Below are 14775 nucleotides of genomic sequence, written 5' to 3' on the forward strand. Positions count from 1 at the left end.
GAAGCAATAAACCCACCTGCCTGGAGCTAAAAACCCATCTAAGATTCGTCAGGCCGTGTCTGCTGACCCCCAAAAGTAACAGGTACCAGTGCAATCCCTGGCTGAAAAAACAGCTCATTTTGTACCAAATCCATGCCAGGGAAGCTACTGCAGTTGCACTGGGGTAAGTGTGCCTGAATCCTGATCTCATGCTTGCTGAAGGAAAAGGAAAGCCCCCCTGCTGACTTTCAGAGAGTTATAGATGAGGCCCTCGATAATAATGGGAAGCCCTTGCTAACTAGCACAGGTGGGAACATTCCCTGCAGCCCACCAAGACTGAACGAAGCAAGACTCAGTTTCTTCTTCATCTCTCTCCCCCCCAGCGTCCTCAACTGTGTGCGAGTTAAATGAGCTTGCAGTGATTGAGGGGAAGGAGAAGCAGTATCTTCCTTCATTACCCAAATGCCGTGGCTTTAATAAAAAACAGCTTTTCGCTTCATTATCATCCAGCTGTAATTAAAATATAAATAATTGCTGCTCCCTCCCCCGAGTCATTTATCATGTTCTCCAGGGAAATTGCCCCTGCTTTGGGGACTGTCTATCATGTGGCTAGCCAACCCAGCGAGGACTGCAGAGCTCCCAGCTTGTTTGGTCCCCAGGAGAGGGTTTTGCCTGCACCCCAAGTAAGAGGCAGAGGGCAATTATACTGCCCCAGGAGCAGACACAGACAGGCATCCCCATACCCCAGGTCAGGCATCAGCTATATTAGACTCCTTTTTTTCTGCCGGTGTAAGGCCAGTGGCACGGGTGTGACTGTTCAAGCAGGCTCTCGCTGTGCTCTGCAGTGGAAATGCCCTGCGACAGACTCCCCACCCGGCTGTCCTGGCTGGCATCTGGGGGAAGAAGTGTGAAGCCAAGTTTCTGCTTGCTGCTGCCCAGAGGCAGAGGGAGTAACAAAGTCAGAGCTGCCCTGTACAAACTGGTCGCGGGCAGCTACCTACAACGTGGGCTGTCTGTGCCGAAACACAGGGGTTGCCTTACCACCCTGCGGGGCCACATGCACCCACCCGGCATCCAGCTCGCAATGAGTATTGGCTGGGATTTAGGGCATTATGCACCTGATTCCCATTGAAAGTCAATGGGTGACAGATGCCTCGCTCCCTAAATTCCAGCCCTCACTGGTAATTACATAGTCGCTTGATGAGCTCTCCTCTTCAGCTCCCGGGAGCACTGCAAGGAATGGACATTACTGGGATAATCTGACTGTCTCGCTGTCTTTGCAGGGTGGGAGGCAGAGTGATTATAACAGCCGCAAGCTGGAAGTGGAAACAAAAACGTGCCTTGAACTTTTCAGCATTCCCCTTTTATTGAACATGAGATTTACAATTCAGTTCAAGGGACTGAGATGCATCTTCTGTTAAAGGCTTTGGCAGGTATGTGGCTAAATCCACTAGCCTGCTTGGAAAGTATTGCCTCGTGTTTGTCAATGCCATCACCTGTTGCATGCAGCTTGGTGATTATTTGATAATTGTGCCAGTAGGATTGGCTAGGAAGCTTCGATGCCTCATATTTTAGGAAGCTGCATTACAGGGTCCCATGCAGGGTCCAGGATGGGGGAGGCAGAAACCCGCCATCTCCCATGACTGCGTTCAGAGCCACGGACATCAATGCTATTGATTTTAATTGAAGCCCTGGAAGACCAGGACCCAGATATTTGCCTGTGGTTGTGGTCCACGACCCTCTACTCTGAGATTTTCCCAAGGCCAACCCTATTTCCAGCAGGGATGGGAATGAATCTAAAATGCCAATCCAAACACCTCTGATATTTTGGATGGCTGGAAATCTGCATCGGCCCAATGGCAGAGATGGACAACGATACTCTAAAGCTGAAAGATGGACTTAACTAGCGCTCGGTTCTTGAGATGCCGAGTGCAATCCTCTGGCCCATGATATTCAGGAGGGCAGATTAGATGATCAGCACAGCCTTTCCGGGCTGAATAGTGTGGAAGACCAATACTCTCCACCTAACACCTCCTCAGACTTGGGGTTTGGGCCCTGTCTCAGCTTACTCAAGGAAATATCCAGTCTGGAAAAATACCCAAGCAAGAGACTTTGTAGGCAGCACTTGGCCCTCGATCCATTTGTTTTTGATGGAGAGAGGCCGTGACAAGTGTGCATACCAGCTCTCACGCCATCTGGGCTCCTGTCGAATGCCGCGCTGAAGAAATGCAGGTCGCTATGCGCTTCTTTCACTCTCTTGCTCTTTTTTTTAAGCGCCTGCTTTGCTAAAAGAAAAATCAATAGCATAAAGGGTAGTCAAAGCAAATCCCAGGGGACGAGTATCTAGCCTGTGTTCGGCAGACAGGCTGCCAATAATCTTGTTCTCAGCGGCTTTGCCCGACAGCCACCGAAATATTAATGGGAGCTGCTGCCGTTTCAATTTGGATATTTGAGTTCCTCTGCAATCTCTTGAAGCCTGTTGACAATGAGAAGCAATTGCCACTTAAAATTTGTGCCTATAAACAAGTGCCAGCTTCTCTGCATCCTGATTACGAAGGTGGCATGTTGCGTGCTCCATATTCATGAAACAAAGATACAAATTAACCCAGCCGGGCTGTTGGATTAGCTGAGGAATGAAGCACTACAATTACTGGAGATGACTGAAGCTAATCAGGATTCGCAGGTAGAGTGCAGGGGGAGCCGGAGTCCTGGACGAGCGCCGGTCCCTTTCAGCGAGGCTCCCCGTTTCCATTCCTCCGCCCTGGGAAAGCGTGTGGGGCCCCGCTGCAGCTGCACCGATCATTAGGAATTCATTCAGGAGCAGCACGGCCGTCCCAGGGCTGCGCATTCCTCCGCAGAGTCGCCGCAATTCAAGATCAGTTAATGTACCATTAGCAGCAAAGGGGGATTTTGCTCATTACTTTCCCAGCACAACAAAACATTTTGGCTTGCAAACCCCCCCGCCAAAAACCCAGTTAAATGGGTTCTGTTTTTTTCTTTTTTGCCTTCCCATTATTGCTTGTTAATTATCCCAGCTATCTGGCATTGACCGTCCAAGCCCTGCCCCTTCACTGCTAGCCAGCAACACAATCAGAGGAACAGGTGTAGGGCATGAACTTCACAGATGGCATTAGGCCAGGAGGGCTCACGGTCAGGGTGGTCTGTGTGGGAGCTGAGCGCACTCAGCTCCGAAAGGGTTTGCTCTGACACAGCCCAAGGCGGATAGCTGTTTGTCACAGCCCTCAGTGTCTATCTGCCTGCAAATACACATATACGTCACATGTATTTCAGTAGCAACAGACCGACATAAATAGATACAGACAGGTATGATGCGTGCCTGCATCTTTATTTAAAATGTGTGTGCGTGTGTGTGTGTGTGTATACATATGTGTGTGTGCGTGTGTGTGTGTGTGTGTGTGTGTGGGTGTATATATGTGTGTGTGTGTGTGTGTATACATATACACACACATTTTATATATATATATACATACACACGCATATGTGTATGTATATATATACATACACATATGTATATACATACACACATACATATGTGTGTGTGTGTATATGTACACACACACACACAGAGCATGCAGATATTATTTGTGTGAGAGTGTGTACAGACACGTGTGTGTATAGGCACATACATCAGCACACACAGACACACAATGACCTCTACAGTACAAATAATTCTCTCTTTTTGTTCGCTCTTTGTAAATCTTTTCCACAGCTACATCATAGATTTCTGAGGCCACAAGGGACATCCCAATAATCTAATAATCCGGTCTCCTCCATTACCCAGTTGAAGGGGGTTTCACAGGGCGATTCCTTCCTCTAGTCCAGTAAGTCTGGGTTCCACGAGAGCCCCTCTCTCTCAGCTTTCAATTTTGCAGTAACTTAAAAATGTGCCCCCTAAAGTCCAAATCCAGAAGGCAAAAAAGAATAGGAGAACAATTGCTTTTATAGAAAAAATCAATTGATTTTTTTAAGCCAACTTGTGATTTCAGGGGGGGGGGGAATATAAACCATGACTTAGAAATCTGCTGGCTTGATAGTACTGGGTTTGTTTTCTTCCTGCTGGATCAGATGTGCTGGTGGTTATAATGGAGGCTGACCGGTATGAGACCTCGCCACTGCATAATTTCACTGCTCGGCCTGAGCCAAGAAGCTGGGCAAGGCCTGCCAGGTTTTGTGCAGGAGGATGACAGGGTTTGTGGACTAGCAAAGTGAGGGTCAGAGCAGCTTTGCTGCGTGATTATCATCATCTTCCTCAAGCCCCTCTGCTACTAATCTCTTTAAGACTCAGCATTAGCAGCAGCTGCACAGATGATGCTGGGACAAACTGGCTTGGCTCCACGGAGGGTAACACAGCTATGCCAGTATCCATCATCCGAGGTCAGATCTAGCTTGCTGCACCCCCTCCCAGCTCTGGAAGTGCAGAAAGGATGGGGTGGGTGGGAGGGAAGGGGGGTGGTGGATTTCGGTTCAAGTTGGAACCGAAGTAAAAAGGGGTTGGATGGGCCCAGTCCTTTCTCAGACACCTGTGGGACCCTGCTAAAGAAAGGAGACAATAGAAAAGAAAGGGCTTCTGTAATTACCTGGTGGCTATTTTTGAGTATCTAGTTAATCAGCACTCTGTCTCCCTAGGAAGTGGCCTTGGTCTCCGCCTGACACTTTTGTTCTGAAGGGCTGCAGGTGGGGGAGCTTTGAACTGTGTGAGAACAGCTCAGCGCTAAAAAAGAAACTCAAAGCACCCCCCCCCCCCCTTCTTACAGTAGCCGTGCAGCACCGGACGCACCAAAGCAGCCTTTCAGCTCTGAATGGGGAGGAAGGGCTCTGAAAGGCCGACACCCCCCACACACCCTCCTTTGTCCCTCTCTTTGCTAACCACCCTCCCGCCCCGTTTGTCCTGCTAAACCTTCAAGGCCATGCAAGGCTTCAATGCCCCCTTTCACTTGCTATTTGTTACCAAATAAATATGGGTGATTAAAAAGGGATCAGGAATCCGTGCAGATTGTAGAGGTGCCTGAGAAGGTGGAGTCATCCTCTGTGTAGCCCATGGCTTTTAGCCCTACATGAGTTAGGAAAAGCAATCACATAGGAATAAAAAGCCATAGACCACAGCAGAGGGCTTACGGAGGATAAGCCAGCAGTCTTTAGGGAAACACAAAGAAAGAGGGAAAGGGGAAAACAAAGAAAAAACTCTCCCAGTGACTCCAGGCCAGGGCCACCTGGACTTTGTCTCTGACTTCCCAGACTTCAAGGGTTCCCAAGGAAATTTTAATTTAGTTCCAGCTATGCCACACAGTCATCTTCCCACTTCAAAAATGCAGCCGCTGGGCTGCCAGGAGCCTTCCCCACTGCTGTTCCCCCTGTCTTGTGTGGGCTCTCTCTGAGATGACTTTGGTGGCCTGAGCATCCATGCTTATGTAAAACTGAGCGTGCTGCACAAGGGAGGCAAACCCAAAGCCTTTACCAGGAGCACTTGCTGCTCCTCAGCTAAAGCCAGAGGGGAACCCAAAGTACTGCTAGCCCATTCCTGTTCCTACAGGAAGAACAAGCCTTCCTTGAGGGGCCTGCAAAAACCCAGTCCTTATTGCATCTGAATATCGGTGTTTCTAAAGGATACAAACTAGAGCCAGCCCATGACCTGAAAGGCTGTGCTTGGGTCCCTGTTATGCTGTGTACATCAGGAGGCACCAAAGGCAGCGATTCCTCCAGAGCGAGTGTGGTGGGACTGAGAAAGGAACCTGCCCCCAAGACTCAGAAGTTATTTTTGCAAACATCTAGTTGGTCTAATAAAAGATATCACCTCTACCACAAGCCCTGATTCCTTTTGCCTCTACATGAATATGGCTACAACCTGGATACCTCACTATACAGAGGACACCTTGAGACCTCCCCACCCCTTTTTACCCAGTACTTTCTATGTTCCAGTCTGAAGGGTTTGGTTTGGGTTTTGTTTTTGGGTTTGTTCGTGTTTTCGGTGGGGGGGGTTGTTTTGTTTTGTTTTTTGTTTTGTTTTGGCAGGGGGGCAGTTGTATTTAATTTCCACGCCCAAACCAGTTCCAGATTCACTTGGGCACAGCCCAATAGTCAAGTTCCAAAATTCAACTGAGCAAAGCTAAGCAGAGCTTGCCACTGGGCCAGTATCCTCCCCTCCCAGACCCATCAGTTTTGGGCTTTGGATACTCCCCAAATCCAAGCAGACGTCCTACGTGCAAGCCCCAGGCCCAGAGGCCTTGGGGTTCAGATGCCCCCTGTCTCGCTTGCCAAAAAGCCGTTCCAGTCTGAAGGTAGCTACCACTGACTCCAGCAGGAAAGGTTTTGCAGCTGGAGCTTTGCTGGCTTTACGGACAACAGTGCCAGGGCTGAGTCTCCTCTCACATCGGGGTAACTCAGGAGTAGCTCGTTTGTGGCCAGTGGAGTTTCAAACTCATAAAGGAGAGGATCAGGGAGGTGGCAGTCTTCCTCCCCTCTCCACACTCCTGCAAGCTAACGGGAGCAATGCTGTGTTTTTATAAGCAAAGTCAGCAGCGCCCTCCTTCCTATACACCCAGAAGGCTCTAAATATGGGACGCCTCCCTAATGAGGACATCCGAGCCTGGGAATCCCCCATTCAGCCTCTGGCTATCAAGCCTGCGTCTCCCCTTGCTCACGCAACCAGGGTCCCATTCACTTCCGTGGAGTTCCTCCTGGTTTGCTCCCCTGCACACGAGATGAGGACCCAGCTCAGCGCTGGCATGTGAGGATGCAAAGCAGCAGGGGAGCCCTGCAGCCCCTCTGCCTTCTCTGCTGCATGTCCCACCGTAGGCTGGAGAGCTGAGGCCAGCAGGGACTTCCAGCAGAGAGATGCAACCCCATTTGCACTGAAATCAATAGCAGCATTGCCAGGACTGGCCTCCCAGGGAGCGGCTCTGTGGAGCATGAAGCACCTTGGTCTACACCGTCTCTTTTCTGCTCATAATCTCATATCAAAATGTTCTACGCGCCCTGCTAAGCCCTCGCTCCCGGCCGGCCACATTCGATGCACCTTCCGAGGCTTGCAAAGCATTTGATAAGCGCCAGGTCAGATCCTGAGTAGGTCCTCTCAGTTCAAGGAAAAGTCAGCAGCTGAAAATCAGGCCAGTCTGGTGTAATTATGCTTTGCAGCCACTTTCATCTGAGGACAGTCCAGGGGTAAGAAAGATCAGATCTCTTTAGCAAACAAGGAACTTATGGTACTTAAATTGTGGGTGCTAAAACCCAGGATCTCTGTCCCTGAGTTCCTTTGGAAATTTGGCTTTGCAGCTGTTAAGGGACATGGGCACAGTCCCGCAGTGAGTCAGTGGCAGAGCTTGAAAGAAACCTCCCCACCCCACAACAGGAGTCCTGCCTTTCATCTCCAAGGCTGGCAGAATATTCTTCCCCAGAAGCCCTGTAATGAGTCTGCCTTTTCGGCAAAAATAAATGAATAACGAATACCACACCTCTCTGAAAGGTGCGCAGAACAGAACTTTCTTTGTGGGCTGCAGAACAAAGGAAGAAAAAGGCTTTGGCACCGAGTCCGCGCACCACTCCCACCTCGCTCTGTCTCACAAGTTGATGGTTGACTCAGATGCCTCTGCAAAGAAACCTCTCTGCACTTGATCAGAGACATCTCAGGACAAGGTGAAGTGTTTTCACAGGAGAGGAATAAAATAGAAACTCTCAGCCATGCTCTCTGGTCCTGGATGCAGCCCCCACTCCTTAGCGATAGCCTCTGCACCCTACGTTTGGTGCCGGCTGGAGAAACTCTCCTGAAGCCACCAGAGCCCCCCAGGTTACACCAGAGCGGCACGGCTGCCTGTATTTTCCTGTACAAACACGGCTCTCACTCGCATTCATTCAGCAACACTGAGCACTAATTACCAGGATCTGATGAGGTCAGCGCTGCTTTTGAGACCAAGAAATTCCCCTTCTTGTTGCCCTAGTAAGAATCCTTGGGAAATTTAATTTCTCTAAAACTATACAGTAAGCAAGTTTAGAAGCTGCAAAATCTCGCACCCTGCAGTTTATAATAACGGTGCACATGACTTTGACCTATAAACCGAGCTAGTGAAGCACACAGATTGCTCTGTAATGTTATGTGCCAAGATCCTTTCTCTTTTAGCCATCAAAAATGAGTCCAAAGGAAAATGCCTGCCTGCCTCCTATAGTCCTAGGGGATACACTTGCTTCACGCCTGTATGGTATTTAACATGGGTTGCTAGAATTACATGCAAACGCCACCTGCGTGGGACTAGATGGACATTGGGTAGATATGCTGTCAGCATGGTATATTATCTATACAGGACCAGTATGACACCTGCATTGTCCTAGATTGCCATGCACTGGCTAGGGATACTGTGTGCCCATCTACGTGACCGTGTGCCAGTGGGCATGCTGATACCCTGTGCTCATGCACTTTCATGGGAACCTGCACTGTCTGCCGGCACCTACATGAACCTGCATGCTATCATGATGCCCCATTGATGGACATTGGGAATTCACTCTAAAGCACAGCCCCGTTTTCCACTGAGCCAAGCGGGAGCAGAATTAAAGCCAGGTGCTTTTGTGCACCAGCATGAAGTGTCCTTCAGGAAGCCACCTTCAGGCAAGCCCTATCCAAGGCATGAAGGGAGCAAGCCCTGGAGTGGACCAGGTGGTTTGCCAATGCCTTTTGCTTCACCCTGTCCTTTCCTCCTCAGCCCACCGCTCTCCTCTCGAGATAGCGGCACAGTGCATTGCACTGTCTTCTCGGTCACCTACCTGGAGTGGGGAGGGTATTAAAGGAACCTGCTGTGCCCATTACCTTCTCCTGTCGGCACTGAAAACCACCCTTGAAACAACTCACCCGGGCTATACTCAGAGCCACCAGTCTAGCCGCTTCTGGCTTCATGCTGGTGCTAAGCTGCGCTCCACAGACAAGGTGAGGAAAGACAGAGCCCTGCCATCCCATCCCTCCATTTCCCACCCCCACATCCCAGTGTCCACACAGATGAAAATAGCACGGTGCAAACATTGGAAGAGGTTAAACACCATCCCGGACCCTTTCACGCATCCTCCAAAGCTCCCCCCTCTCCCCTTTGCACCCTAGTCGTCTGCGCCAAGCCCTAATCAGACACACGTGCCCCCAGCAGAGACAGGACTGAAGAGCCGTGGCGTTGCCGAAGGCGCGGAGCCGGCCGTGGGGCAGGGATGACCTCACTTTTGGCAGAGCGACATCCGTGCCACGGAGATAGCATGTCGAGCCAGCTGGCCCGGTGCAGGCCTTGAATGTGGACCCCAGTCTCCCACCACCCACCCTGCCAGCAAGGAGGGGTGGGCTAGGCATTGCCCTCCTCCTCCCGCCCCATGCCACCTCAAGATGCCCTCTTCACCGCTGTCAAACCTCCGGCTTTCCCAGACAGATGCTCCCTGCCACGTGAGTTTTCTGGGAGCACCACATGTCCCGATGCCCGCTCCGTGCCTCCTGCCGTTGGCCGGCCTCAGAGAGCTGAGCCGCATCTAACTCGACCCAACTTATTTTTGAAGCTGCTGATCCCTCCTCCCCTGCCTGCCGTTGCTTCTCCGTCTCCCTCCCCACCAGCGACCCAGCGGTTGCTGTTCCCTAGCATACTTGAAACGGTTCAGCACCACAGGGCTGGGGTGGGGAGGGGGTCAGGTATTTCTCCATCCCCAACTCTGGAGAGCCTGGGTAACAAAGGCTCTATTGAACGGCAGCGTCTCTGGTCTGTGAAGCAGAAACCTCTTGTATCTACTTCACTGCCTTTGATCTAACTCCCCCAGTGGGATGTGTATTACTCATGTCCCACTGCTAGGTTATTGCTGCCAGAGAGGGGAGTAGTGGGGGCTGGGGGGAAAAAACCTCTCCTCCCCTTATCGTTCCCCATGTTGGGAACTATCCCTCCAGCGGGGTTGTCACCCAGCCCTCTCCTCTCTCAGCTACCTTCCCACACCCCATCCTCCACCTTGACCCCTCCGTTTCTCTCCCCTTTGCCCAAAACAGGTTGCTCTCCCAGGTCCAAGGTTTCAAGGCATTGGCTACAGACACTTAACTCTGCCTTTTATCACTCACCGAACCACTGGCATGAAAGCATCAAGGCTCCACTGTTCCCTACATTCCTCTTTTATTAGGAGAGCATTGAAGTTGGTGGATCAGTGATTTCTTTCTCTCTTGCTCTTTCTTTCTGCACTGGCATCTGGACAAGGGGCAGACAATGAAAACAGTTGAATGGATGCCCAAAACTCCTGTGCCTTGGAGACACTTGCATTCCCCCTTTTGCAGATCCTCTTTGGGGTCTGCTCATCCCAGGGGACTTTTCGGAGAGGGGTGTGGTGAGGAGGATGCGCAGGACGCAGATGCTTAACTTCTGCCGACAAAGACCCGTGGCCTGTTTGATCAGGATGTCTAGCTCCCGTCTGCCTTTGGCTCAGAGACAGATTTTCAGAGCTCTCTGCACCCAGATGCTTTCATGGCAACGGGAGTAGCCAGATTTTCACAACCCTTCAGCACCCAACGCGCTCTGCTCTCGCAGGGCCTGAAATGGAGCTGGTTTCCTCTCCCAACCTGTCCCCAGACTCAGAGGATGAGCCCTTCTAAAAATTGTGGGCAAATATAACAAAGGCAGCTGAGTTACTTGGGTTACTTAGGGCCTGATTTTCAAAAGAAAGTGGGTGTCTAAAAATGCCAGAAGAGCCCTTGTGGGATTTTCAGAAGTTTCCCAAGCAAGTTACAGGCCTCAGCCCATGGGAATAATAGATGGATGGTAGGCGCCTCCCCTGCATAGGTGCCTCTGAGGACCCCACTCAGTGCCAGTTTGCAAGGTTAGACACCTGTCTGGTTTGAAAACTGGCCATAAGTTTCCTGAAAATCAGTGAGGCTTCATTGTGGCTTCAGCAAAATACAGTCCCCTTGCCTCAGTGGTAGATTTCCAGCAAGTGCCAGCGTCCATGGCACCCTGCGGCACTGAGTTAGCGATGGAAGCTCAGACCCTTCTGCATCTCGGGCCCTAGAGGAAGGGCATCTCATGCTAAAGGACTCAAGAACAAGTGGACCCTCTGTCCGAGGAAAGTCCAGGGTTTCCAGTGCTGCCGCCTCCTCTCCCACCGCTGTTCTCCTCCTTCCCCACCTCCTTCCCTCGGTTCTCAGGTGCTTTCATTCCTCCACAACCCCCTCTCAAAAGAGCTGAGCCGTTCAAAAGCATCTCCTCCCGGTGTGACAGAGGCGGCATTCTTCTCCTGCCTCTATCCCCTCTGTGCTTTTATTGTTTGCCATGACTATACACATTCTTGAAGCTTTAATGAGAGCCACAGTGCTGTTTCCATCTTTGCTGGAAAGCACACATGGGAAACAGACAAAAACAGCACATATCCAAGAGGACAAATAACAGGACAGAGAGACAGAGCTGCAGCCAGCCAGATCTGCAGACAGACAGACAGACAGACAGACAGATAGATAGATAGATAGATGGTAAGCAAGCAAGCAACACTGGGATTGACAGACTAAGATCAAATCCCATTGTCCATCTAGTCCAAAATCCAGTCTCCCACATGGCCGGTACCAGAGAAGGAGCAATGAACCCTGCAGTTCTCACAAAGTTCCCTCCTGATCCCTATCAGCTTGTGCCCTGCGGCAGGACGGCCCATCCCAAATCCTCGTTTTTTGTTGGTTTTTTAAATGTTAACTATTATAACTCAGGAGAGCTGCTGAAGCCAGAGAGTTGGGCAGCACTCCATTTCTTGACAACCGGCTCCAGCACAGAAAGATTAGATCTACTAATCACATTTATAAGGCGCCCAGTATCATGGCTTGGGTATTTGGAGAATATTTTTCACTGTAGCTAAGTCACTTCCCCACCCCCAACGTGCATTACTATATCCCAGTCAATTAGTTTTGTTGGGACTTGTCGGCTATATAATGCAGCACCTTCCATCTGGGGATCTTAAATGCAGGCATGACATTAACCCATTGGTATCTAATACTATTGCAGCCTTTTCTTTAATGGGCATTACATATATTACTTCCACTCTCTGTACTCTTTGCAGTATGCTCTGCTGATGCGTCCATGCCAATCTGTCTCTTAATAAAAAGAACTGGGAAACACCTTTGCTTCACAGTATCCCCCTCCACAGCAGTGTCCTTCCTGATCTGGAAGGATACAGAAGGGAGAGAGAAGCTTGGGACCTGCCTGAGATCAGTAACAGAGCTGTGGTGTCCAAACCAGAAGTCCTGGCTCACAAGCTCACCTGCACAGCCTTCAGGAACCAGAAAGACTAGTAATCCCTTGCCCAAATCACTACACCACACTGTTGCTGACCTGCAGATTAAGCGGACAGATGCATATGTGCAACTATCTCCACCGTTCCAGCATCTCCATGCAAACAGGTCCTAGAAGGCTCCACTCCCATTGCTGCAGCATCCTATTAGCCAAAGGCATCATTAGGGGAAGGCAGAGTGCCTCTGAGGCCTTGGCTTTGACAAAAAAACCATGGGCCCAGCTTCATGCAATGTGGTCTTACTACAAACACATACACACACACTCTCTCCAAAACATGAAATATAGCACAAAATTGGATCTTTTTATTAACCAGAAGGGGAAAACCTCTGTTTTTCTGGGCAGTTTCCTACCCACTATGTGCCCCTGTGGGATTCTCAGGCTGCCCCTCTCCACCATAGCAGAGACTGGTGGTATGGCCACTCTTAGCCAGCCCCACGTAGCCTATAGGATGCATTTACTCCTGTATAAGGAGTACAAGCAATGCAAGGGCACTGCCTTAACCCGTGGCAGTGCGTAGGCACAATTCAGACATGGAGGTAGGGTTTCGAACCAGGCTGCCACAGGTGCTGGTTATACCAGGACCAAGCGGCACAGCAGCTGGTCAAGGTCCATCCAGGTATAAAGATCAGGGGGCAGCAACTGTCTTTGAATTGTGCCCGTGTCGCCAATTAAAGCAGGATGGCCTTCTGAGAAAGCAGGGGAACTCTGTCACTGAGGAACGCATTTTTGGTTCAGCCGAAACATTTCACCATTTTCAGCAAACGATTTCAGTCAGAGGAAAAGGCAAAGAAAAATTTCAAAAAGGTGGGAGCATTTCATTTCTAGTCGTCAACGCAAGCCAAGGTTTTGTTCAGCAAATTACTGAAGGTCATTCAAACATTTTGTTTATAACTTTAAAACCGCCCCACGCCCAGACAAAAGCCTTTGTTTGGGGACAAACAGAAAATGTCGTTCAACCAGACTGATTTTCTTCGTTCCATTTTTCAGTTTGCCAAAAATCCTAAAGAATCAATCTGTGGCTGCCCTCAGGTTTTCATTTTTTCCAAGGTGCTGGGACTACAATCAAGCAAAGCAGCTGTTCATATCGTTCTGGGTATGGGCGCCTCGTAGCAGAGCCTCAGGAGACAATGACAGTAGTTGTGAAGCCCAGGCACTGGTCTCCTCTGATAACAAGCCCAGGGCTGTAAGGAGGCAGCATACTTTTTCCTGTGCTGCTGGTTTTAAAGTTACAGCCTTTAGGAAGCTGTATATACCTCCCGGGCCAGAGAACCTCTGCTAGTTTGGTACTGCACTGCAGAAAAGATGACAGCGATTTACCCCAGCAGTGGATCTGGCCCACCAAGTGCTAACTTATACTGTTAAGTTGAGTCCACCAGTCCTGAAAAGAGTGTTTCTGGTTGCAGGAAGCCTGGCAAAGGTGTTACTAGCACATTCATGACGAGGCATGTCAGCGTGTCACAGTACATCTGATCTCTGCTAAACCTCTCTATACATCGCCTCCAAGCTTGCTCAACTTCTGAGCACGCAGCAATCCCTAGCAATTTCCTCGGGCCTTTTTTCTCAAGAGGGATGGATTCGATAATGGCCCAGGACAGCTCCTGCAAAGCAGCCAGCGACTGACTGTGGGGAACATGAAAAGAGAGAAAACGCACCTCTAGCATCCAGGGAAGTCCCTCACGGACCAGATCCTCCTCTGCCTTCTAGCACTGCTCCCCGTCTTGGCTATTCCAGCTCCCGCAGCGCCGACCAGCAGTAATTAAGTCTGGGCTACCAGCGAGGAGACGCGAGAGCAGCCAATGGGGGATCTGTCTAGAGCGGCAGGAGGAGCACGGGGGCTTGATGAGAAATGGTCTCTAACGCAGCGAACGAGACGCCAGCTGCAGCTAGAGATATTCTGCGCTCCCTCAAGGGTGCCGAAGAGTAGCAGACTCGCTCGCATGCACACACGACCGGCTGGGACGCGGGGGTGCTGCCGGCTTCCCCCATTGAAGACAGCTCTGAACAATCGGTCTGGTGGGCTGCGGCAGGCTGAGTTTCTGGCGCAGGCCACCTACACAGCGGAGTCAGAATTAGTAGTGAATGGAAATGCAGCCTCCACTCCCGTTCCCACCCCCTGCCCCGCAGCCAGTGACTGAGCGGAGTTACTCAGAGACTTGAAGCGGAAGGTGGCGAGCACCCACGCTCCCGTTGATGAGGGGAGGCAGGCAGGGAGGAAGGCTCTCCAGCCTCCGCTGCCTGTTTCTCCGCCGCGCTGGGGTGGCAGGGGGAAAAGGGACGAGCCCTCCATCTGCCACCACTGCCCAGACTCCGCAGGAGGCCGTGGGGCAGGGATGTCCCGTCCAAAGGGTGAACGCGAAGCTCACGAGAGGAGAGGGTGAAGGGAGAGCTCGTGGAGCGGGGCACGCACTGCAGGGGTGATCCGCCGAGTGTGGGCTCAGACCGAAATGTCCTTTCTGCCTGGCTGAAGCACAAATCTGACCCAGGCCCCAGACGTCCCGCAGGTTGGGGAAAGACG

General features: G+C 50.8%; 1 protein-coding gene across 4 annotated transcripts in view; it reads right to left on the reverse strand.

Moving 5' to 3' along the window:
• Nucleotides 1-14775, reverse strand: part of BLACAT1 (BLACAT1 overlapping LEMD1 locus) — a 67290-nt gene that overhangs the window by 20380 nt on the left and 32135 nt on the right. Inside the window, exon 6 of one of the 4 annotated variants that reach the window (XM_059717476.1) lies at nt 10058-10181. The exons of 1 other annotated variant lie outside the window; for it this stretch is intronic. In XM_059717476.1, coding sequence (XP_059573459.1) covers nt 10058-10071 — 14 coding nt within the window. In that variant the 5' untranslated portion in view covers nt 10072-10181. Of the gene's footprint in view, nt 1-9370; nt 9862-10057; nt 10182-13912; nt 14292-14775 lie in introns of those variants that run through there. 2 more of the 4 variants (XM_059717478.1, XM_059717475.1) reach the window with 2 other exon arrangements.

This window comes from Alligator mississippiensis, chromosome 14, assembly GCF_030867095.1.
Source record: "Alligator mississippiensis isolate rAllMis1 chromosome 14, rAllMis1, whole genome shotgun sequence".
In the NCBI taxonomy this organism is placed as follows: domain Eukaryota; kingdom Metazoa; phylum Chordata; order Crocodylia; family Alligatoridae; genus Alligator; species Alligator mississippiensis.